At 42.0% G+C, this 26,168-nt stretch overlaps 2 protein-coding genes across 2 annotated transcripts; both read right to left on the bottom strand.

Annotated features, from left to right (window-relative positions):
- Positions 1 to 112: 112 nt before the first annotated feature.
- On the bottom strand, positions 113 to 10,617 carry rilp (Rab interacting lysosomal protein). The gene is made up of 8 exons (XM_084949960.1): positions 10,007 to 10,617; positions 7,555 to 7,678; positions 4,601 to 4,722; positions 2,875 to 3,060; positions 2,453 to 2,619; positions 2,228 to 2,353; positions 2,018 to 2,116; positions 113 to 1,542 (listed from the first exon to the last, which is right to left on the bottom strand). The coding sequence occupies exons 1-8, from the start codon at positions 10,334 to 10,336 to the stop codon at positions 1,422 to 1,424; spliced, it is 1,275 nt and encodes a 424-aa protein (XP_084806086.1). The 5' UTR covers positions 10,337 to 10,617; the 3' UTR covers positions 113 to 1,421.
- Positions 10,618 to 10,997: 380 nt separating this feature from the next.
- On the bottom strand, positions 10,998 to 25,900 carry prpf8 (pre-mRNA processing factor 8). The gene is made up of 43 exons (XM_084949955.1): positions 25,721 to 25,900; positions 24,878 to 25,031; positions 24,593 to 24,761; positions 24,322 to 24,486; positions 24,005 to 24,223; positions 23,695 to 23,907; positions 23,387 to 23,512; positions 23,121 to 23,226; positions 22,663 to 22,853; positions 22,375 to 22,494; positions 22,070 to 22,259; positions 21,808 to 21,927; positions 21,429 to 21,563; positions 21,190 to 21,319; positions 20,878 to 21,074; positions 20,401 to 20,607; positions 19,893 to 20,056; positions 19,639 to 19,765; positions 19,117 to 19,309; positions 18,788 to 18,975; positions 18,445 to 18,683; positions 18,211 to 18,357; positions 17,864 to 18,074; positions 17,622 to 17,738; positions 17,258 to 17,505; positions 16,978 to 17,157; positions 16,756 to 16,891; positions 16,291 to 16,460; positions 15,973 to 16,102; positions 15,705 to 15,851; positions 15,446 to 15,606; positions 15,129 to 15,320; positions 14,775 to 15,012; positions 14,503 to 14,631; positions 14,245 to 14,358; positions 13,957 to 14,130; positions 13,639 to 13,832; positions 13,264 to 13,503; positions 13,010 to 13,151; positions 12,775 to 12,915; positions 12,540 to 12,679; positions 12,048 to 12,250; positions 10,998 to 11,605 (listed from the first exon to the last, which is right to left on the bottom strand). The coding sequence occupies exons 2-43, from the start codon at positions 25,020 to 25,022 to the stop codon at positions 11,451 to 11,453; spliced, it is 7,053 nt and encodes a 2,350-aa protein (XP_084806081.1). The 5' UTR covers positions 25,023 to 25,031; positions 25,721 to 25,900; the 3' UTR covers positions 10,998 to 11,450.
- Between the last annotated feature and the right edge of the window lie 268 nt (positions 25,901 to 26,168).

The raw sequence follows: 26,168 nt of genomic DNA, 5'->3' as shown, positions 1-26,168 counted from the left end.
GTGAAAGCTTATTCAGCATTCTTTGTTCCTTTACTTATGAGGGTAAAAAATGAACTGAGATTGTTTCACTTTTGTAAATATATTCTCTGTTTAATAGATGTTTTTATTGAAATCTTAATGTCACACATTTTCAGTTGTTTTATAATAAAATTCACTCAGATGGCAAATAACACCTTAAATGTGTTTACATCATAAAAACAAACAAAAAAAAATGCTCCAATACAAAGATGCTTACAAAAATAAATTGCCCACAAAGGATGTCAGGAGAAGGTGGTTTTACTCGATGTTCATTCATTCTCCCTTTACACATGCCACTGGCCTGCCTGAGTAGTTTCTACTACATTTAGAGGGAACAGAGGGGTTCATTGAAAGTGGTGGTGCTGAAAGCACACGTTTAGGGCACCACCATCAAATACCCGAATACTGATACATGATTGATTGATTTTTACACTACGAGCACTAAAATAAGGCTTATGGGGTTAAGATGCACTCTCCTAACCTGCACTGCACTCACTGCAACTTTTCTGTTTCCTTGTGTATAGAAGTGCTTCAGATCATTTAACCTCCTAAGACCTGAACTCTTCCACGGCATGCATTTTTAGTTTCTCTTTGATATTTGGACATATTGGGGCCCAATGAATGTAAAAACAAAGAATTACCAGATTTTTTTTTTCTTTATTTTTGTTTTTAAGAAAAATAAGAGCCACATATGAGGATATTCATTTAAAATTTGAGTGGATATCAGGCCCTTGTAAAGCAAAATTGAGTATTTTGGTCTAAATAACCCAAAATGTGATGTCCACATATGTGGACGCCAGGTCCTAGGAGGTTAAACATAGAGTAACCACATGGCTTTAAAATTCCCTCACTGAGGTATGAGTTAGATTGTAATTGTTTGTGAAAATATTTGTATGAGTTATAAAATGAGCAGAACTTAATTTACTGCTTTATGTACTATTAAAGTAGATAATTATATCTATTTAAAACTCAAACTATGTCTTTGGTTTTTTTTTAAATACATATAAACACTGAATCTGATTTTACTGAATTACCAAAAATACATTTTCTTTCTTAGAATGAAAAAAATCATGATTGTCTTGCTGTACAGAATATCATAGCAGTATTTCTTATATCGTACTGTAGTTACACAATGTTCCTCTTGTTTTCTCCTTCCATGATAAAGGGGAAGGCATCAGACATGAACTAATCATGGTTGAAACTTAATTTCAGGAAATAAGAGGGGATTGTTTAAAAGCGCTTCTTTATCTTCCCGTGATGCTCTGGGTCTGCATTCAAATGTCCTCATAACCTTTGCCGAGCAAAAACCGCAGAGAAGTTGTGAGTGAGGTGAGGAGAAAGTGTTGTCTGAGTGTCAAACTTGGAGAAATCTCTCAGTTCAATCTCTGTGCTCAGTAACGCGTTCAGGAAGACCTCAGCTGCTCCGCCTCCTCATTGGCCTCGGAGTCTCTGATGATCTCCCAGGAGGAGTTGTTCACGTCGGTGGGACCCGGGCCGCTGCTTGACCTCGTCAGGAAGCCAAAGCTGCAGGCGACAGAGCAGAAGGGACAGGCCTGAGATCAGATCTGCAGTCAGGGATTACTGCTAAATATAGACTGGGATTGACAAAATCTGAGGAGGGTGACATTGTTAACAGAGCGAGGGAGATGGAGTGATGTCTGCAGTGTTTCTGCTTTTATTCTTTCTTTCTGAGTGGTTCATTTTCTTAATGCTCTTGCTCTATGTTTATTGACATGAACAGTGCAAAGCGCTGAAGCTGTTGAAAATTAATTTATGGTTCATTTTGCCAGCATTCTGTTTCAGTAAATGTGCAACAGATGTGGAAATGAGATGAATGACAGCTTTAATCAGCACTGTGACCTCATGTAGGAACGAAAAGAGCACTAATATAAGCCGAAACATAAATATAAAACACCACCAGGTTCTGCTGCTTTTTACAAACCAGGACTCTGGCTTCCAGTCTGACCAATGCGGAGTGATTGTCCAACATCGTACTCACAGGTTTCGAATACGTGACTCAGCCGGTTTCACTGTTCCATCCACTTCTGTGCCATCCACTTCTGTTTGGCCAAACAGAGAACTCCTGTCTTCCTCATCACTGCCGAGGAAAAAACAGAGTCACTCAAACCCCTTTCGCTTTCTGAACATTTTTTTAAATCCGCGCATTGTTTCCTATTGTTGTTCTAGACATCATGTCTGTAAGAAATACCTGCTGCTGCATTCGTTGTTAGGAATCCCAAGCATCTTGGCTTTAATGAGCTTTCTTTTTTTCTTGATGGCAGAGCGCACAGCTTCTAAGAGAAAACCTGGACACCTCTCCTCATTCAGTATTTCCCTGCAGACACATACAGTCCTTTCAGCGTGTAGACAACTTCACTGGCACCATGACCATCAACTAAAACAAGAACACATGCACCCAAACAAGAAAACCCACCTCTGATAGTAGCTGAGCTCCTCCTGCACCAGGAAGAGGTTGGTTTTTAGCTCGTTCCTCTCGAAAAGGATGTCGCGCACCTCCTTCTTGGTGAAGCACGGCTGATCGGGATCCTTCTGATCGGATGGCTTTTTCTTTGGCTCCTGTGCTGTTTGACTTGGTCGGGACTGACGGGACAACAAACAGTGATCAACAGGTTCATTCAACCACAAAGCTGATTCAGCAAAAAGCAGCAGTTATTTGATCAACAGTGCAAGCTTAAACTCTCTAAACACTCTAGAGTGACGTTGGAGTCCAAAGTTCACAGATTTCCCTTTTAAGGCCTTAAGTAAATATTAAGGTATCTCTAAGAAGCATCTTATTCATTATGCGGGAAAGTAAAGAAACATATCTGTCGTATCCAGTGTGAAAGGTGTGCATACCGGCGTGTTGCTGTTGGTTCTGTCGAGCTGTGCTTGGAGGTTTTCTATTTCTTTGTTTTTCTCCTTCAGGTCGGCCTCCATGTCGGCCTTCCTCTCCACGGTGCTCTTCAGCTGGGCCTGCAAAACATTCTGCTTGTGTCGCAACTCTGCATTCATTTTCATAAAGCGCTCCAGCTGCTCCTGAAGCTACACACACACACACACACACACACACACACACACACACACACACACACATAAACATACACATATATATATGATTTACAAATTTGCATCATGAGCAGTACTGCAGACAGTTATAAACACAGCTTATGGCTAAATCAATGAACCAAGGCTGACCCACAAAAATGGAAATTGGAAATGTGGTATATAAGATTACTCTGCCTTAATATAAAGGATTAAAAAATAGGCATTATTTAAAATAAAATAAAAAATACTCCTTGGTTAACCAAACCAAATCAAAGCCAACTCTTTTACTTCCCCCAGTTGACCATGAAGTGAGTTTTTCTTTCTGTTTAAAAGTCAGCTGATTGGGTGCAAAACGCCAAGCATTAACAAACACACCCAGTTATGGCCGCTATTTAAATCATGTGGTATACATGCTCTGACACACATACAGCCACGTGCAAACACTCACACAACAGCACACGCCCACACTGTGGCTGTACCAAGATGAAAACAGTGCCCTGACTTGTCTAAAGTGCAGCTTAAATCATCAAGTAGTAACTGCGTGGATAATCCCTGCCCTCTTTTCCTGACAGTTAGCACACTTTCTGCCTTCCAGTGGCTCCGTTAGAGCGTGATGCAAGTTCTCTTGTGTTGCTGTGCGACACATGACTCCACGACTGTGTATGTGAGTATGTACGATATATATAGAAATAACACAATACATAAAACAGGGTTTGAGAATAATGAAAAAAATGCTACTGTTTCCATGAGAAAAGTCAGAAAGTCTGTAAGGAAACACAACTTGCAGCCATAAATTTGATTGAGTGTAACCTTGTGATCCACATGGACAAAGAACACTTTTTATTATTTAAGGGCTGCGCTTCATACATGTTTTCATCTTAATTCTCAAGCGACCGAGCCAATATATTTTAATGTTTGTTTATTTATACTTCTACTATTTCCTTTCCCTTTAAAAGAAATGATAAAATGTTTTGATTAAATTAAAGATGTTTTCAGTCGTTATTCTTCAGTGAAGAGTTAACCCGACCCAGCTCCATCTTTAGATTAGTTTCCATTGTCACCATGGGAATCATCTGCCTCAAGGCCTCTGCAGCAGTCAAACTTGTTACTCTAGGTCACTAAAATATTTGTAAGTGGAACATCACAACAGAAATGTCAAAGCTTATAATGTTATCAAAAATAGATAGACACACTAGCCACTTTATAAGGTATACATTTTAAGCACTGCTTGTTTAAACAAAGATCTAATCAGCTGATCACATGGCAAAAACTGAAGTTCAAACTGAGCGGCAGAATGTGAAATAAAGGTTATTTAAGTGACTTTGAACGGGCATGGTTGTTGGTGCCAGATGGGCTGCTCTGAGTTTCTCGGAAACTGCTGATCCGCTGGGATTTTCCCACACAACCATCTCTATAGAGTTTACACAGGGTGGTCCGAAAACGAGAAAATATCTAAGAAAGTTAATCTATCAGCCTCCTAAAAAGACAGAAAGAAAGAAAAAAGGTTAAGAGTGAATTATATCGTATGTCTCCTTACCGCCTCCACCTCTTTGGTGATGGTAGTTATCTCCTGGCTTTTGGCCCTCAGGTCATCTCTTTGTTTATCCACCACCTCCTTCAGCTTTAGCATCACCTCACGCTCCTGCCGCTGAACACGGTCTAACACACACACACACACACACACACACACAAATTCACAAAGTGTATCAACTTTGTGTAGCTACTTTTTTAACTACTTTTGTCCCTCTTTGTCTTCATAATTTCATAGCTTAGGCTCATTCAAATTGGATTTAACATTTAACCTGTGTTTTATTGTTGCTAATGCTCATAATAGCTTACTCGTGTCATCTAAAATGTAATAAACTCATGAGCCCAAACTCTTTCTAAGAAAATCTGCACTAAATAATATCGAAAGACAAAAGTCAGCATGAGAAGTAATTACCACAAGACCTCAACATTACACGAGCTTAATACCTTAATCCCATTTGTGTCGATGTGCACGAGGACAGCACGCTGCACGTAATCTTGATTCATTCTACAGAGACTTGAGATTTCAGAGCACAGACAGTATCTCTTGCTTGCATCTATTGTTATCTTGCTTTGCAAATAGTTTCGCTTTTACATTAACAGATTCTGAGAAGTGCATCTCTCAAATGATGCCAACAATTCAGCAGATGAGTTTCATGTAGTTCACCCAGCAGTAAAAATGAGCAGATAATAATAACATTTCTTTTTAACCCTTACACTCTGGGACCTTTCATCAAAACTGAAATAACTGAAAGCATATTTGCGGTGAACCTCAGTGGCCAAACAGCCATTTCACTTTTACTACAGGGAGTGCAGAATTATTAGGCAAGTTGTATTTTTGAGGAATAATTTTATTATTGAACAACAACCATGTTCTCAATGAACCCAAAAAACTCATTAATATCAAAACTGAATGTTTTTGGAAGTAGTTTTTAGTTTGTTTTTAGTTTTAGCTATTTTAGGGGGATATCTGTGTGTGCAGGTGACTATTACTGTGCATAATTATTAGGCAACTTAACAAAAAACAAATATATACCCATTTCAATTATTTATTTTTACCAGTGAAACCAATATAACATCTCCACATTCACAAATATACATTTCTGACATTCAAAGACAAAACAAAAACAAATCAGCGACCAATATAGCCACCTTTCTTTGCAAGGACACTCAAAAGCCTGCCATCCATGGATTCTGTCAGTGTTTTGATCTGTTCACCATCAACATTGCGTGCAGCAGCAACCACAGCCTCCCAGACACTGTTCAGAGAGGTGTACTGTTTTCCCTCCTTGTAAATCTCACATTTGATGATGGACCACAGGTTCTCAATGGGGTTCAGATCAGGTGAACAAGGAGGCCATGTCATTAGTTTTTCTTCTTTTAAACCCTTTCTTGCCAGCCACGCTGTGGAGTACTTGGACGCGTGTGATGGAGCATTGTCCTGCATGAAAATCATGTTTTTCTTGAAGGATGCAGACTTCTTCCTGTACCACTGCTTGAAGAAGGTGTCTTCCAGAAACTGGCAGTAGGACTGGGAGTTGAGCTTGACTCCATCCTCAACCCGAAAAGGCCCCACAAGCTCATCTTTGATGATACCAGCCCAAACCAGTACTCCACCTCCACCTTGCTGGCGTCTGAGTCGGACTGGAGCTCTCTGCCCTTTACCAATCCAGCCACGGGCCCATCCATCTGGCCCATCAAGACTCACTCTCATTTCATCAGTCCATAAAACCTTAGAAAAACCAGTCTTGAGATATTTCTTGGCCCAGTCTTGACGTTTCAGCTTGTGTGTCTTGTTCAGTGGTGGTCGTCTTTCAGCCTTTCTTACCTTGGCCATGTCTCTGAGTATTGCACACCTTGTGCTTTTGGGCACTCCAGTGATGTTGCAGCTCTGAAATATGGCCAAACTGGTGACAAGTGGCATGTTGGCAGCTGCACGCTTGACTTTTCTCAGTTCATGGGCAGTTATTTTGCGCCTTGGTTTTTCCACACGCTTCTTGCGACCCTGTTGACTATTTTGAATGAAACGCTTGATTGTTCGATGATCACGCTTCAGAAGCTTTGCAATTTTGAGACTGCTGCATCCCTCTGCAAGATATCTCACTATTTTTGACTTTTCTGAGCCTGTCAAGTCCTTCTTTTGACCCATTTTGCCAAAGGAAAGGAAGTTGCCTAATAATTATGCACACCTGATATAGGGTGTTGATGTCATTAGACCACACCCCTTCTCATTACAGAGATGCACATCACCTAATATGCTTAATTGGTAGTAGGCTTTCGAGCCTATACAGCTTGGAGTAAGACAACATGCATGAAGAGGATGATGTGGACAAAATACTCATTTGCCTAATAATTCTGCACTCCCTGTACATGAAATGAATAGTCACGTTCACCTGCCTCAGGGCGTCCTGTCAAATAAATCACAAAGTTAAGACGGCATGAGTTTATCTGCCAGTACGCAAAAACTGGAGCCTTACTGTATATTATGTTTAAAAGACTATTGATTGTATCTCTCTGCTGTTTAATTTTTATAGTGTACAGAGTAATTGTTCAGGTTGTTATCAGGGTTTAATTTTAATGTTTTCTTTTTCTGAACACTTTCACAACTATGAACTTCAGCCAGCAAAAATAACTGCACTATACACACAGTGATGGCCAGTTGGACTGGTTTCAGCCTCAGAGCGTATGATGGTTAACCCACTGCTTTGAATATTTACTGGAACTGGTTGATGTCACGTTTACAGACTAGAATGAAGTAAAAAAAAACAACATAACCACAAGACCTCGAGGTTGATTTACCTGTTTGAAGAGCACGCACTTACTGCACTTCTATAACATGTTGAATTTTTTTTGTTTTGTTTTTTTAAGGGGGGGGGACTGATTTCTACATAGTTCCGATTTTAAAAGCCTATAATATACCTAACATTACAGTTCACTTCAACAAAAATAATTCCTCATACATACCTTCCTGTGCATGGCTGCCTCTCAGCCTGCTCTCCAGCACCTCCCTGTCTTCCTGGAGCTGCTGTATCTGGACCTGCAGCTCTTCGCACCTCCTCTTCCACTGCTGCTCCTTCTGCTGAAGTTCCTGGATGAGATGACAGGAGTCAGACTGTGAAACTAAAACCTCAAAAGCAGATTCTATTGCATTTTTAGAAGGGGGGAAAAAGATCTGATGTAAGCTGTAGAAAATCTCTAAAGCATTCAGAATCTGGATTCAACTTAACCAGATGTGTCCAAGCAGGTGTGTCAATTTAGTGTTAAGTCATTGCAGATGTTTTTCTTTTCCAACTTTGTTTTATTGATTTCAACCATGACATACATGACATCATGACAACAGCAAAGTCGATCTTGATTTCAGAACAATTGTATGTCCATTACACCCTCCAACCCCCCATCCCGAATTCTCCCCCTTCAAGGTCCACACTAGATAAGACACCGCAGAGATCCAGATCCAGTCTCTAAAAAATATCTCAAGACCCATACACATAACAAGCATAAATTGCAAATGTTTTTCTAATGGCTGTGAGACATCTAAACAGCAAAGTCTGACTTCCCAGGACAGCAGAGCTTTTCCATATAATGGCAGCACAAACACTAAATAAAGAGAGAAATAGTCTGACAAAAGACAGTTCATACAGAATAAATGTTATGTTGTAGCTCTGAGAAATCCCCAGGAGGCTTTTTTGTTTTTGTAGGAGCTGTTTGACAGCCAGGTCTATCTGTGTGAGGCCCACCTCACACAGCAAGCAAAGGTCTCCAGACTTTCTGAAGGTCTTGCAAACATTTTCTTTGCACATTGGCTGCTTTTTTAATCATTTTCAATTCAGTCCATGAAATGTGTTACTAGCAGCCAATTACAAAAATTCCCATTTCTTTTGTTGAATCTATGACAAATACCAATGATAACACACTTTGTCAGGCAAAAATATTACTTTTGTAACATTTGTAACATGAGCTATTAGCTGAAACTCTTTGAGGCAACTGATGCTGTGATTTGGCAATATAAGTAAAATTGACTTGAACTGAAGACTTGGCCTCAGCATGTTGTGCACTGTTTCCTTAAAAGATCTGAGGAAACTGGACAAGTGGAAGACAAAAGAAGAAGTAGTAGGCCTAAAACAGATGAACAGTATCTTAAAGTCATGTCCTTAAGAAACAGGAACAAAATCCAGCAGACATGACACAGGACCTGAGAGATGCATCTAAACCTTTGTTTGATCTACTATCTGCTGCTTCATCAGATATGCTCTCAGTGGAAAGGTGGCTGCCAAGAGGCCATTCTTAAAGAAGGAAAACAGGGAGAAAAGACTGAGAAAGAAGAACTGGGCTGAAAATCAGTGGCAACAGGCCCTATAGAGTGTTGAATCCAAATTTGATCCATCATGCAATACCAGCATAGCTTCACTCTTCAGCATGACAATGATCACAAACACAGGACCTCAACATCCATGAAGCAGTGTGAGATCCAAAGCAGAGCTTTGGGTGTTAGCTAAAGGTGGCCAATCCAAATACTGACTTTGGAGCTCCTTAGAATTTGACATGTTCTGTTTTTTACCGTATAAACTGTATTTCCATGTATGTATGCACATGTTTCAATAAATCGTTGCATTTTCCTAGAAAAATATAAATAAATGAGAGGTGGCACAAAACTAGTGTACAGTACTGCAGAAGCTCCTAAATGATGCTATGACTTCAAGAATGTATTAACATAGTTCTTCAACGTTTATAACTCTATAGCTACAGTTATAATTAATGAAAAGTCCCTTTTAAATTTGGTACTTTACACCAAGTGATTACTGGTAAGATGCTACTTAAGTGGCTGACTGCTAATTAGCTAGCTTCTTTTTCTAGTGTGGGTGGTAACACTCCCAGTGCTAAAGCTAAAATCACTGCTGTGTCTTCATGTGATTTATAAAATACATTTTACAATATATAACAGGGGATATAACAATTAAAGTTAAACTATGCCAATGTTAAATATTCTCACTGAAAACTGTTAAATTACAGAGTCTAAGAATAACTGTCGGTCTACGTGGTTGCCTTGACGATACGGGGCGGCACTTCAGGTATTTATAGGTGGCGGTGGATTGATATCAAACAGGCAGTTATAAGGTTTATATCACGCGAGGTCGTGCAAATATATATGCAAGAGTAATTTTAGTTTCACAGTGACATAGTATCACAGTAAAAAAAAAGAGTTATGGAGCTACGTTTTCACTACATTTGGGAGCAGTAGCATGTAGGTTACCCAAACGGCGCAAAATCACCTCGAAATACATCAGACTCGTTGACAAACAGCTCTATTAACCTGCTGTTATAACACAGAGACGCACACTCGGTGAATCACACGCACAGGCGCCGTTGTATTATTTACAAAATGGTGGTGTGACTGAAAATCCCCCGCGTCTCTCACCCGTATCTCGTTTTTATCGTTGGCATCGTCGTTTTCCTTCCCCCCGCGTTTCTTCTGCTGTTGCAGCTGTATGGTCTCGAAGGTCTTCAGAAGCTCCTCTTCCCTCAGTTTGTGAGCGTGGTTCCTCGACGCGAAGCTCTCCAGCAGCTCCAGCACTTTCACTATCTTCGGCACTAGACCCTCAGCGCTCTCTTTGCCGTAACCGTCGATGAGTTTCTCCACATCGGTGCCGATCACTTTGGCTATCTTGTACACATCATCGACGGTGAGAGCGGAAAACGTCCTGCCGAAGCAGTCCTCCGAGTTTTTGGTCTCCGAGAGCGTCTCCATGTCCGAGCAGCTCGCTTCACATGCTCTTAATTCGGCTATCGAAACCGACAGGAGAGACGTGACGGCAAACCGTCAACCAAATCAGCGTGCAAATTTTAAACCTCACCCTCTGCCGACACGTCTGAACTTGACCTGCTCCGCTCACGACGATGCCACTTCATTTATTTAATGTGTGGTCACATTACATCAGCCTACCCAAAAAAATAGACACCGAGCACAACAGTGGACAGTAGGCTGCTGTGTACTCACTGCTGGGTCCTCCTACTTTTCTGACCAATGTAGTGCGAGTACAGAGAAACATGCACAAGTATGCCTGCTAGGTCGAGCTTACTGATGCATGCAGCAAAGCGTAAACTTAATTTCCTCTGCAGATCTGCAGTCAGAAATGCTGGCCTAGAACTGTCTAGGGAAATAAAATAACGGCAGAACTGCACATAAACCTGGAAATATAGCTTCATTAACCAAGACTAAAACAGAAAGTAAAGTCCTGGCTTATTATGGGGATAACCAATATGCTTAAGCAAGTGAAACCAACATGAGTGGCTCAAGAGAAAGCAATTTGACCTGTCAAAACAGGGGAAGTGAGCCAGAAAGTCCCTGTCCAGCCTTACTTCCCCTCTGGGGGCCAAAAAAACCCAAACCTGACATTACCACCACACTGTTCATAAAAATTGAGATCTTTATTTAAACTCAAGCTATGGTGTGACAGGATGTACAGTACGACATACAACACAGTAATAATGGGGCGTTACTGGCAGGAAAGAACAACTTTCAGTTTCAATTCTCAAAAGAGTGAACAGTAAGCATGTCATTTCCCCTTCCTAAACAGAGGTCTGATCAAATATTATACCAAATTATTGTGTACTGAAAACTACACAAATGCACATGTGAGATGCCACAAAGACTGAAGTAGCCTTACTGTAATAGAGGGGAGGGTAGAGTAATATCAAATATCAAAAAGGATCCTAAAGCCTTTACATTAAAAAACAAAACAAGAATTCCATCATCACAGTTACATCTTTTTCAATAGCAAAATTACAGGTTCTGAAATCTGAGCGCCACATAATTCTGGCAGAGCTTTCAACGAAACAGGCCAAGTGCAGCGCGTCTGCCCTCAGGCGTACATGTCCTCGCGGTCGGCATTGTAGATCTCGCCCTCCTGCAGAGAGGCAAAGTTTAAGAAGTGCGAGGGCCGGTGGACTTCATGGTAGAACTCCTTCGGGTTGGCCAGCTGGAGGTCGTACTTCATGTTTGGATCGTGGCGCACGCCTGTGGTAAAGGGAATTGACAGGTTTATTATTAGCATATATAAATAACTAGAGCAGGGGCAGGGGTGTCATAAGGCGAGCGACCAGAACTAATTTTGTTATTTTACACATTTATCATGTAGAAAAAGAAGGTGTACTGTTGTATATCTTACATTAGAATATGTCAGGGATTAAATGTTTAGCTAAATGTCTTGACATTTTGCCTAAATGTCCGGCCAATTTAAGGTTAAAGTGCAAAATGAGTTTCACATCCCTGAATCTAAATAATTGTGAAGCAAATCTGCACACTAAAATCAATGAAACAGACACTGGGGCAGTGGAAACATCAATGTATCCTACTGATCATTCAAAAAACAAGAAAACAAAATGTTGCACTCAGGGCAGATTTGGCAACAGATATATAGCAAGCAATACTAATAAATACAAGAGCTTTGAATACTGACCCATGAAGTTGTAGTTCCAGGAGCACTGGCCAGGTACCATGAAGAAGCCCAGGAAACGATCAGACAGCAGCATCTGCACTCTTTCATAGTGAGACGGTAGGTAACCTTTGGGGTTGTTGCCCTTGTCCGTGTTCTGGCGACCCCATTCGTACCCGCTGGGTGTCAGCTTGTAGGCTGTGAGCGTGCATGAACCTGGGGTGAAGCTGAAAAGCACAGACAAGACACTCTTAAGTACAAGTCAACTATGTCTGAAAATACAGTTATAACTACAATTTCTTTTAAAGAGTCTGGTGCATTTTTAAAATTTATTTTAGCAATTAAAGAGTTTTTTAATAAAATTATAATATAAATAAATGGATTTCCAATAGAATCACTATACTGCGTATTGAACTTGCAATACTTTAAACTCCATTCAAGTTAGTTTTTTTTTTTTTAAACTGCTACAGATTTTACCTTCCTACACTCTTTTCATAGCAAAGTAATAAAGCCTACCTGCAAGTAATGATGATGGTCTTTTCTCCATCCCATGAAGGGTTATCAGCCATGATCTTGGCGTGGGTAGTGACATCCTGTGGGGACAGCTGCGGCGATTCATTGGGCTGCGTGTGAATCCAGCCAAGGGGTTCCATTTCCTGTTTAGGGAAAATAAAAATAAAGCTTTAAAGCTGGAACAAAGCAGCCAGCAACGCTATCATGTATCAATTGCTAAGAATAAACCGGAACTTACTTTCAGGTATTCATGACCAGGCAGCTGGTTGGGCAGGTGGACAGTCTGGTGAGTCCCCCACTGGGGCACCATGACAATACAACGGATCTCCTTCACCTGGGGGTTGTCAGGTGGGCTGGTGCCATACAGGTAGCCTGCAATCTGGAACAAAATAATATGGTCAGCATATATACCTGAGCATGTTGTTACAATGGGCTCAGTTGATGAAGTGATGTGTAATATGATGAATACATACCTGTGCTCGCAGATCTGAGATGCAGATGAATTTCTTGAGGACATTTTTGGGCAGGATGTAGGTGTAACCCGTCTCCTTGATGTCATCAGATGAGACGTAGATGTGGTTGGTTCGGAGATGGAGGTTCGCAGCAGATATGGCCCTGACATGGGGGAAAAAAACAACAACAAACATGATTTATGTCTTCATATTTTACTCAATCAGGAGTAAACTCTTAAAACAAAGTCTGAACCCCACAGAAGCTGCATTCATACCTGACTCTCCATTCAGTCTTGGATGAGAACGTCTGGGTCTCGTAGTTGGAGGTGGTGGAGGTGATGATCTCGTCTCCATGCTTGTTGACCGTGCGGGTCTGTGTGGCGGTAAGCTGCGACTGTTCTTTGGTCTGTTTCTCGATCTCAGCAATTTGCTGGCGCTGTTGAGACGGAGCTGAGATCTCCATTCCCAGGATGATGTCACGGATCTCAGACTGGGTCAGTGAAGCTACGTTCACACTGAAAGGAGACACAGGAAGTATTGACCACAAAACTGGTTATATTTAGCTCCAAGTTACAGAAAACAAGCAGCTATTTGGGGTACATACAGCAATTAGTTTGTGCAAAACTTGGGAACTCAAACTGAAGACTTACTTGTTCTTTTTGCCATAATCAGCCAAAATTAGATCTTTGAGTTGCACTTCCACCTTGATCCACTCCTCATCAGTGAGCGTGGGCCAAATGTGATGGGGCTCGGTGATAGTCGTTTTGTCAGGTTTAAGGATCACCTTGGCACGGTCATTGTTGACGTGGAGCGCTCTGAGGATCAGGATAAGTCGAGAGAAGGCCTACGGAGCAGACAACCAAACACAAATTACTTACACAGGGAAGGGAGTAAGGGGGCTTTAACAAAAAATTAACAAAAAAACCACCATCATTGTAAAACAATAACAACCCTGGTGTGAAACTCACTGTGTAGGACGAGATGGTCTTCAGCCAGTCATCATAAAGGTTGAACAGCACCATCTGTGGTTCTGTAGCCTTCAGGATCAGGTCTCCAAACTTCTCCACTTTCAGACAGGCCTGGAAGGGCAGCTGCAACTCCGAGCCTTTGATCACAATGTTGGGGAAGTCGAGCAAGTGGACCTGCACAGGGAGAACAATGCATCACAAACTGGAAAAGTGCTGCAGTGTGGTTTCACCTTTGAAATATTACACTGAGCTAATCTTCTAAAGTTTTATTAGCATAAAGAGTCTCACCTCCAGAGGGTCGAGCATGCCCTTCCTGGTCACAATGATCTGTTTTGGCTGCTCCTCCACTGGGAGGGAACGAATCAGAGCAGCCACTTCCTCAGCTGTTTTCCACTTGGCCAGCTACAGAGATAAAAAAAATAAAATAAAATAAAAAAATCAAGTTAAACACCTTTGATAAAAAAAATAAGTAACTTACTAACTAAAGCCTTATATTTCATATCTCTGCCACAAGCTATGCTGTATTTCTGAGAGTAAGGGATGTACCTGTCCCAGACGTTTCTGCCCAGCCCACACAGAGGTGTGAATGATTTTGAGGAAGAGCTGACCGGTCCTCGGGTTGAAGATGAAAATGGCTCCATTGATGGGCTTCGTGGTCAAGTTACCCTCAAAGGTCTGTTGAAATAGGTGGAGAATACATGTGACTACATTTTTTGCATTTTTTTTTAAATATTATTATTATTATTATTATTATTATTATTATTATGCAAAAGCAAAATACACTTTACTTTCTTAGAATTACAAAAACACCCTTTTACCTTGTGGATAGTGACTCTGTAGACATTCGTGTCATCCACAAACCAGATGATCTGGTTGGAGAACAGTTCACCGTAGTTCTGTGAGGACAGGTACGGCTCAGTGGGCTCAGAGGAGTACAGCTGCAGACCTTTGCGGATGCGTTCCCTGAGCACATACAGGGCAGGGTTGGCCTTCATGATCTTAGCCATGGCCTGCTGGATCAAAGGCTTGCCTCCAGGGAACCAGTTACCATACGCACTACAAAACAAGAACACATAAAATGCTGGGTTTAAGTAGATGCTTAAAGACAGGAAACAAGATTCTTATCTTCAAACAAGACAGTGCGCAAAACCTGGCCCTTAGACAATCCTAACCTGTGGAGGTTGTAGGCCAGATCAATAGCAATGAGCACCCCAGTGGGAGAGGGGTAGATACTCATGTTGTCTGTGGTGTAGTCGAGGAACTTGGCCCTGGCATAGCGCTCGATGTCATGGGAGTCATAGTCACCCCATCGGAGCTGAATGTCAATCCAGTACTTCTGTGTGGTGGTGCTGTCCATCACGTCCCTGCAGGAGGAAGTGAACATTTCAATTTAAACAAGATTTTCACTTTTCTGTTTTGGACCTCATTATTCTATTATAAACTAATGTTTCATCCCCTAAAAAACTTAAAATCATGCTAAAAGTCATACTTTGAGTCAGCAAGCAGAGAAGGCCGGGAGACGTTCCACTTGTATGATGCAAAGAGAAGTATGTCAGCACAAGATGAGTTCATCTTGTAGGACTTCCTGGGGTGGATGGTCTCCTTCTGCACAGTCTCAATTTCCAGAGCATCCAACTCCTGGTCAAACACCTGAAAACCAGAATCAGAAAAAACATACAAATTTACGTTCTGACTTGCACAATAATTCCTGTGCTGAGGAAAAAGTTTGGTAAATGAACAGAACCTACCTGACAGAGATCCATGACAATGCTCTCATGGATCTTCTGCCACAAGTGAGCCCTGAAGATCTGAATGAGGGAGATCTTCAGCGTTGGGATCTTGCCGTGCATGAAGATTCCTGTCAGGTCAAGCTGCACTTGGAAACCCACATACACCTAGAAACAAAAACATACAAACTTTAAGCCACTACAGACATTCTTTAGTTTTCCTACACAACAAAGACTCGTATGTTCTGAAAGATGTTTCTTTTCCTCTCTGGTTCCTGGTTGTACTTACGTTGGCTCTGTTGATGGTGGGTGACCACCAAAGAGTGAAACGACGGTTGGGGATTTGGTTGAGACCAGATCTCTGGGCATTAGTCAGCTTCTTCCATTTCATGGACTCCTCAAAGCCACTGGCCTTTTCCCTAAAACGCACAGAGAGAGAGAATCTGTTTTTAAAGGCAATTAATTACATTTATGACAAATTAGTTTCCTGGCAGTTATACACTCCCCAAGTGTATGGAGAAAAGCACACAAAGTGATCCAAGTGTAAAGTCTATTGTGTGATGCTTTCAATATAATTAATTCCTGTAAACATTTAAAGTGCTCTCACCAGAAGAGACCCTCCCAGGTGGGGAAATAAGTGCCTTTGAAGAGTGTGTGCTCCAGAATGCCCTCCACGCCACCGAGCGCCTGGATCATGTCTGTGCGGTAGTTGTTCAGATTCCACAGTTTGCCATCGTGTCTCTGGTGTGTCCACCAGAACGGATTCTGCTTCAGCACCTGCAACCAACCAAGGAAGAAAATACAATTAATAGCTGGAAATAGCTAAATGATAAACATCATGTAATAGCATACAGACACGTGCATTACAAATAAAACTGTAAACAGTCTTGTTGATGTCGGTAAACCATTAAAGTCAACACAACTGCTGCAGAGTGCAACTGAGACCAAGAGTCCCAACTATTTTTAATCTGCTTGAGTTTACTTAGAATGCCTGAATTATTAAAAGGCACTTCATGTTTTTATGTAGAATCTTAACACTTCTGCTCTTTGCACATCGCTGTCTCCGTCATACCTGGTACTGTTTAAAGTCAGTTCTGACTCTCCAGCCTTTGTCATAGGCCAGTGTGTGTCTGTCCTTCTGGAAAAGAGTGTTGATCCTGGGGATTCCTCTGTCCCAGGAGTCCTCCAAATCCTCCAGAGTTAGACGCCTGGAATAGAGATGAAACGCTGGTTATTATGGTGTCTAAACTAGCTGCAGTGAGTTCAAATCAGATAAGAGAGTAATCTGCTCTACCTGTTCTGGGCAATGGCCTCCTGTCTCTTGAGCGCATACTCAGCCCAGACCCTCTGAGAGTCGATAAACTCGCTCTCCCACGGCTGAATGTAACGATACAAGTTAGGGATCAGCTGGTCTTCTTCGTGGCTCATTCCAGACCTGAAGTGGGTGATGCCCACATCTGTCTGCTTGGACCACCTGTTAAAGAGTGAGACAAATGAGTGTGTGATTGGTTAAGACACCACAGCTGAATGAATTTACAGACTAGAAGTTCACACAGCTCTGCAAGGAGACCTACCTCAGGTCTGACTGCGGGATAAGCACGTGGCCCATGGACAACATGCCGAGACCGCCCAACTCTTTGGGAGTGTAGAAGACCACGGGAGGGAAGCGGCTAGGCATTTTGGAGTTGAGACCAATCTTAATACGTGTCTGAATCTTGTTCTCACACTTCACCAGCAGGTCCAGTAGCTCCTGTGTATTTACCACAGCCTCACGGAAGTAGGTCATCAGACCAATCAGAGCTGTGTTCCACTTATTCACAATCTGAAGATTAAAAATAGAGAAAGTAGTAAGTTTTCCTTGATCTAAATGCAGCTATAAAAGGATCAATGAATGTAACAATAATACTCTAGTTTATAAAAAGCAAGATCTCTGTTAACCTTGGTGAATGTGGTGGATCCAGAGGCCATCAGGATCTGACGCACTCTGTTGTGAAAACGCTGCATTGACTCATCATCCACCCGCAGGAAACACTGTGCTGTCCTCTCTTTGGTCACCTGAACAAATAAATACAAATGTGAACTTCAAGCCCATTTAATCAAAAAAGGGAAAGTCTCTTTAGTCTCTTTAATTTGTTTTCCAGACACTATAGCAGCAGGTTTGTTAGCATTATGAATTTCACCTCATTCTGCAGGTTCCAGACACCATCCTTGTGAGTGAACTCCTCATAGCTGGTGCGACACTTGGGAAGGATGCGGCACTCAAACCCACACATGTTGAAGAGCAGGTTGGGGTTGTCTTTGCTGTACACGGACACAAAGCTGTTCTCCCACTGGACTGTGGTCACAGATCTGGGCAGGCGATTCTTGATGTCCCAGAACACTGCGCGTCCACTGGGAAGATTATTTGGCAAGTTCAAGCCATTTTTCATAAAGTCTAATTTTCGTTATGTGCAATATTCAACAAAGATTAGATCTACATAACAATAATCTACAAGCTTAAGAGTGAAAGGTCGAAAGAAAAACTCACAGATTCACATCATGCTTCATCAGCCTCATCCGGGCATCACGAGGCCAGCACTTCTTATTGTTGTAACCCACAATGTTCTCATTGTTTGGGTCCGGGTGCTCTGTCAGATACCTCTGAATCAGGTCCCTGGCCTCATCAGCAGAGAATCTGGAGCCACAAAAACAGTGACATCACTTAAATGTGTAAAAACAAACAAGTGAGAAAATGTCATCTTATCACTTAGTGCAATCCTACCTGAAGAAGATGTGGATGCGGTCGATGTAGCGGCAGTACAGTCGGATTGGGTGAGCGCTCTCCGTGGCAGTGTCTTGAAAACTGAGGAAGTCGTTGGGCATCTGAGGGGGACCAGCCATCTCACTGGCACGGTGCAGGCCGAGAACCAGGAGGTCCATCACCAGACCGTAGTATTGCACAATGAACGAGGCAAACTGGAGACCCCTGATGATGCCGTAAGAGTTGGTGTGGTTCATGTCCTATGTGAGAGGAATAAAGATGAAGAGAAACACTCAAAAATAAATAAATAAATCTAATCAGTTATCTTTAAAACTCCTATATGAAAAGAAATAAGCACCCTTACCTTGTAGTTGATGACCACGTTGTTCTTGGCTGTCATGTAATCAGCAATGTTGTGGTCAACGATAAGACGCAGCAGCCTGTTGAGCAATGTCAGATCAATCTTCTCGTACATCTTCTCATAGCGGGACTCGAGCATCACGTTGCACTCTCCTTCTCCAGTCTCCCACACGTCCTGCAAGTTGTTGATGCCTGAATAGAATAAAGGAGCATTTAAATAAAGCTGAAAATGTCATCACATTTGCCCACAATGTTATTCAAACTGAGATTATATTGTATTCTGGATCCTTTCTGAGATACTACACAACACAATCAGTATTATTCGAGTCCTACCTTGGCACCACTTGTAGACCAGCAGCGGTGGTGGTTCTGTATCAGCAGGTTTGATCCAGGGTGGGAACAGGCGTCTCTTATCTGCTTCATACCACAGGTACTGGTCCAGGTAGGCATCAGTTATCTTCTCCAGGGGCTCCACATCATACACTGGCACCAGGTGGCTGTACAAGTCCATGAACTCGATACCCACCTGCAAAAGAAGTAGTCACTTAGAAACTAACAAACGGATGTGATGAGAAGAAAGACTTTTACAACAGAGAAACTCAAGGCTGTAACAGAAATCAATTCTTCTGGTGGTTTCCCAAAACGACATCCCAGTAACTATGTATCTACACAGAAGCTAGGAAATACTGCCTCACATTTATGTTACTTATGTTTGTAAACTGACCAGTGAAACAAAAAAAAATAAATTAGAGCAATACATTTTCTTCTAGTGTTCTTGTCTACTGTTTAAAGCCAGAAACATCCCTGTTAACTAAATGAAACTCTTAGAAAGTATCCACACATCTTCTCCCTGACCTCTTTGAAGGCTCTCTGTGTTAGCAGGTGACGCTTGATCCTGGAAAGAGCCTCGTGAGGGTTGTCGTAGGCCTGCTCTATGAGCCCGAGCTCCTCCCTCTGACTCTGGTTCAGACGAGACTTCACGCTGGAAGGATTTAGAGTGGACATGGAAACAAATTAATAATAAGCAAAACATACTCTGGCAATTCTGCTGCCTGATGTGAGAAAATATGCATCGCTAAAGTTAAAGGCAATGTTCTCAGCTTGCTTACCTGTATGCTTCTTTGAGCCTCTCCAGCGCCAGGATGAGCAGCTTGGTGTCATGTTTGTAAGACAGTGGGGGGAACGGGATTGGTGAGAAGCGCCGACTCTCCAGCCAGTGCACAGTGGTGGTGTAAATGGCCACGGCCTCTTCTGCAGTGATGTAGGGACCATCCTGTAAACAGAATACACACACTTTCAATTATATGGCAAAAAACTAAAGGATGCAGCCATTTTTACCTTTGATACAGAGATACAATGAGACCTGTTTTCATATATTATAACATCATGTAATAATCAGAAAAGTGTCTGAATAGCAAAGGGTCAGTGGCAAACGCAACCAGCAATCAAAGAACCACTATTCACTTTAATATTCCTCCAGTTCTTACGCACAGGCAGGCAGTCCAATGCAAGTGCGCCTTTGTAGGAGGACAACAATCATCATTTCACCTTAAATGCGTTGACAATGCAGGGACTTTACTAGAGTTCTTTTTTTAAGATTTCTTCTTAGAGTATTACCTTCAGGTAGTTGTGCTGTCTCTCCTGTTCAGCTTTCAGGTACAGACGGGTCAGTCTGCCCAGGTTTTTCTTGCACACCGTCTTATCCACAGTGGCTCCGCGACGGATTCGCTCACGGTTGTAGTGGGCTGTGTTGGTCCACCAGTCAGCTTTGGCCTTCACGTATCGCAGAATCATGTTCTCAATAGGAGTAGGCAATCCAGGTACCTAAAGTGAAAGAAAAAGATAACATTAGATATTTTCTTCTCACTTAAATTCTAATTTTTAACGATGTTTGTAGTATCTTTGTGAAGTTGTTCCAATATCTAATCAGTGCTTTCAATGTGTTTTCCTTTATTGTTCCCTTTATTATCCAATTACCTGATATTTTATTCATGTTACCAAGAATTTCACAAATCCTTATTTTTCAAACCACAGGCCATCCATTCAAACGTAACAAGACACTCAAATGTCAAAAAATTCCTGAGGAGACCTGACCTTCCATGGGATATTTGCTTTCCAGCACCTCCAGGACTCGCTGAGGTGCTGCAGGATGGTTCTGGCCTTGTTCTGTTTGATCCCCTCAGGCATCATGTCCAAGATGTCATGCATCACAGCCGCACGCAACTCCAGGTCAAAGTGAGACTCCACACGCTGTTTGGTCACAGTCTTTGCAACACCCTTCGAGTGACGTCCTGCAGAGGAAATCAAAGCAAAACCGCCGCTGCTGCTGAAACTGCTACAGTTTCCCTCAGAGAATAACTCTGATTGTGTCAGAGAATCACACAAGTAAAATATGTATGTTCAGACCTTCAAACTGTCTGGCCAGCAGATTTCCGAGCCACCGCTCCAACAGGGGGGTGATGCCCCTCATGAAGAACAGCCACACCCTCCAACCAGGGGCCCAGAAGCCACAACCTGGACCCTTGCCCACAGGACCCTGAAAACACAGACAAGATTAAAACTTAAATGTGATTGTGGGAAAATATTTATATAGAAAACAGCTTCACCTTAAGTGTGCAAATTGTTAACATTGGGCAATTACTCACGGTATTGAAACGGTAGTAGATGAGATGCTTCAGGTCTTTGCACATCCGGATTTGTCTCATCAGCTTGTACTTGTACCGGTACATGCCTGTGAGCTGACCCACATGAGCGAAGATGTACTGCAGTCCGTCAGCCAACTGCAACACAGAAACACACCTTTGAGGTTGGTCACGTGTGCAAATCAATACATAAAAATAACTACTGAAAAAAAAAATTCAAATCAAATCATGTTTTAATCTTATGAACATGAAAAAGACTTCCCAAAATCCTTTATCAATACAAAAGATACATCCTTGCATTTTATACTGCTTTTCATTAAAGAGCGCTTTTACCGCTACCCTGTGAAAGCAACGCCTGGCCAATTTCCACTTCACAACTAACCTGGAAGGCATCAACATTTCCCAGTCTGTACTGCACGTGGCTGTCAACCACCAGCTTGCTTAGACGGAGAACCTCTCTGCACAGATGAAAGGCATTGCCGAATCGCGACTTCTTTCTCTCCTGAAGGAGGCAAAAAAAAAAACAAAAAAAACAAACAGTCATAGGTCAGCAATGGTCAAAAGAAGTGCACTTCATACTAGAATACAGTCAGACACTTAACAAAAACAAAATGTGAAGTTAGATCCTGCTCTGCAGATTGTACCTTTGTGGTCAGTGTCTTGACAGGCTTCAGGTTGAAGTTGTAGTCCAGATGCAGGTAGTTGAGGTTCTTACGATGGATGAGCAGATTGAGCATGTTGTAGCCCTGTCTGCAAACCTGCAGGCCAACCTCCACCCAATCCAGCTTTGTGGACTGGAAGAATTTTGTGGCCTTAAAGGAGCGGAATAGGTATCTACAAGACAGAGGGATAACTTTTACAGATGAACTTGGATAATGAGCAAAATAAATAAAGGTTTAATTAAAAATGCATGAAAGCAGGATATCAAAATAAATCCAAGGATGCACACCTCTTCTTCTGGGCCTTGGGTGGTCTGTGTTTGAGAGCATTGAGCACGTAGTACTTCAGCAGTTTCTGGTATGACACACGTACTTTCACTGGCTGTCCAGCAGGGCAATGCTCGCGGTACCTATAAAATATTTTAGCAACATATGTTTAATACTTATCAGACTTCTTTTTTTTTTTTTTTTAATTTTAACCCTAATGCAAAACAAAATCTTCCACACAGCCGACATCTCTTCAAACAGTAAAGTACTTCAGATTTACTCCTGTCCTAACAGCTTCACAGTTTGCTCACCAGTTCTTGATCAGGGGGATATCGATGGCACGTCTTGTTCGGCCAGATCTGAGGTTGAAGGGTCTCGGCGCCCACAGGAGAGCAATGCCATTGGCTGTGTTGTCTGTGTAGAGTGGGGTTTCTTTGAGGAAGGGTTCCACAAACTCAGCAAGCTCAAACTCCTCATCATCATCTGGCAGAGGCTCCTGACTCTGAGAGGTGACGGGAAAAACAATGAATCACTTTTAAGGGCAGAAGGGCTGGAATTCAACAGACTATAAAATAACTAGAAGAGTTATCTGAATGGTGAAAGGTGATCTGCAGCTGCAGCCAATAATAACAAGTCACCATTCATTTTACTATTCCTCCAGTTCTTACGCACGGGCAAGCAGTCCAATGCAAGTGCGCCTTTGTAAGAGGACTTTGATGCGGGGTGTTATTCACCAAAGGGAGACAAGTAGATAATGTGCAACACTTACCTTAACAGAATGTCTGTGTGAAATGGGGTTGATCAGTGGGTCAAAGTAAAATGCAGGAAGATCGGGGTCTTCTGTTTTGATAAAAACCACATTTGGTGTGTGGTACCTAGGAAAAAAAACCAAAACGTCACAAGTGTTGCTTTTATATATCCATTATGAAAAATAAAACAAATCTATGACGTTTATAAGCGATGAATGTCTCTCCTGTCTTGAATGAAAAAGGATTTTTCAGTCAGCCGGTATTTCAAGTAAACAGCAGTTCTCACCAGGTGAGGTGGACGTGGTGGGGCAAATTGTTGTACAGGTAGGGGAAGGCGATTTTGTACTCTGTCCTGATGGGCTGTCGGATGATGATTTTGTTGATGTCGTTGAACTCGTTCCAGTCTTCATCCCTACAGAGGATACAGAGGAACCAGTTAGGACACATAACAGCCAGCTTCTATTTTCACATTGTGTTTGGAATCAAACAGCAATATCAAACAATTACAAGAAACATTTAAATTCTGCACTTTATTAACATTAATAACAATAAGTCTTTAGAATATTCATTTTATAAAAGGGCGAAAGAACATACTGGAGGTTGATGTCTCTGACCAACGGCTCAAACTTTGGTCCTCCGGGGATGGCCATGTTTAAAGCCTTGGACGTGAAGAAAGCCTTCAGGTCAAAGAGGTAAAAGTAGTTTCTATCAACCAGATCTGTCAGAAGCTGATTGGCCAGACGGTACAGTGTGGACATCATGGGCAGTGTGAACTGCCAACGACGATAGGTGGTCCCATTCACAAACCTGAGCAAGACAAAGATAAATCATCAATTAATGTTTTATGTAACATATCAGTTGAATATGTAAACCTCTGTCTGTGAAGAGAGCCATGGCTGCTTACTTGGCTGTGTCCTTGAGGGGCTGATGTTCATAGAACCAGTCCACAACTGAAGCATCTTCCTCTGGATCAAGCTCCATCTGAATGGCCTCCAAGGGTTCCACATCAAGAATATTGTCAGCGTAGTCCAGTGGCGGCTCCTCGTCATCAAAGGGTGGAAAGCGCATTCTTTTGAAGTGCCGACGATCTCTTTTCTCACGACGCATCATGATCCACATGGTGCTGGGATTAAAATCGGGAAAGAGACAAATTTACATTTTATTGAATGGAAATGATCACAGTTGGCTTGAAAGTTTTCAGCAGTAGAAACTCTCCCTTACCCCCACTGTGAAATGTAGACTGGCTCAATGACCCAAGGGATTTCATTGACAAATGAAATGGCTCCAGTGATGTGATAAAGCACGGGCACATCTCGAATCTGTTCCCAAGGCATCGGCATGTTTTCCAACAGCTTCAGCACTGCATGGGGCATGTACTTGAGGGCACTGTTCAACAAACAGACACAGAACGAGCATATGAAGATGTTATCAAGAAGAAAACACACAGACTTTTGTTAAGACTTTTAAAAAGCGATAAAGGAGTCATCTTTACCCAAGGTAGACCCTCTTGTCATGGCGAAACTTTCTATTGGTCATGTCTCCATGGTCCCTGATGATCTTGCGGACATGTTCAGGTGGCATATCTTCCTTCTGAGCATCCACAAAGCCAAACTTTCTCTTTTCTGAGTAGCGCTTTGCCTGTAACTGCTGCCATTTTCTTGCTGTAGAGTTGAAAGACATTTAATAAACGCAAAGTTAATCTTGTCCATTTGTGACAACTTCTTTGCTAAAAGCTCAAAACATGGAAGTCCCGCTTTAGTGGATACAAACAACATACCCTTCTCTTGTAATTTCTCCTCAGACATGTAGTCTGGGACAGGTGCAGGAGGGGGCACACCAGGCGGCACAGCAGTTGGTACTCCTGGTGGCACACCGGGTGGCATCGCTGCAGGGACCCCTCTGTAAGGAAAGGCAGCTGCCATGGTGCCTCACTATCCAAAACAAAGACACAAACCAAGGTATTAAAATAAGTGAGGTTTTTGATTATAACTGTATATAATCAAAACCCTGAGGAGAGAGGCGTTACATGTCAAAAAAGCCAACTGACATTTAATTTAACTGAAACAAAAGACTGATCAGAAACATATTACACTGGCACATGAATTCCTTGTCTGGCTCCTGCAACCCACAGATTAAATAACAGAAGCCACAAAGTGAACGCGTGTGCTTAATGCCTTGCAAAGTCTAGAAAATAGAATAGCCTTGGACATAAACGCCTTTCAAAAATAAAAACTAGCTTCTTAATTCGGTAGAAAATGCATTTATTGCACATTAACTCATCTGTGTAGCTTCAACATCTTCGTGCTCACAGTTGATGAGCTAGCTACGTTAGCCTAACAAGGCCTCCCGGATGGCACAAAACTGCAACAGCAAGGCGAACTTTGCCCGCGTTTAACTGTTGTTAGCTCGTTCAGAAACAGCGTAAACTCGGGATATCATTCATAAATGGCTACATTATGTTACATGTAACACATTGTACTTCACGCCGCAGCACCTGTTAATTATTAGGCCAAGCGTGGAGGAAGCGGCAACTTAGCCAACTGCTAAAGCTAGCACGGTGGCTAACGATTGAGTGAGAGGTAAAACTAAGCAATAACAGAATGCATTCAACAACACGCACCTCGCTTACTTCACTCCCAGTGTTTCTTATCGTTGGATAAAGCCTTAACCCGCACACAGTCAGCTAGCACAACATTTCTTTCTTATTCTCCGTGTTTTCCGCCTCAGTGTTGGGCTGATGTGCGCTAACACAAAACTGCATAAACGCACGACGGCGGACACACGATGAACGAGCTTCAGTAGTATTCACAGATGGCGGTTACGTCCGATATTTCTCTCCCCCGGTAAAGAATTTGCTTTACGTCAGTAAATATGCGTAGAAGTTAAACAAGCGCAATTTTTGCGAATACCCGTATGATCCTGTTTCCGGCGCACTACTGCCCCCTGCAGTGTTGGAGTGCGATCCTGTAAAGTTTGTTGCTTAAACAAAGCATGATTTGCTGATTTGTTGTATTATTTAATCACATTCAAAATATTTCATTACAGTGATTTGCTTCTTGTTTTATTTC

The sequence above is a fragment of the Perissodus microlepis genome, chromosome 14 (genome assembly GCF_051167445.1).
Source record: "Perissodus microlepis isolate ML-2025 ecotype Zambia chromosome 14, ASM5116744v1, whole genome shotgun sequence".
NCBI lineage: Eukaryota > Metazoa > Chordata > Actinopteri > Cichliformes > Cichlidae > Perissodus > Perissodus microlepis.
The sequence above is the reverse complement of the archived record's forward strand: the minus strand, read 5'-3'. Positions and strand labels throughout refer to the sequence as shown.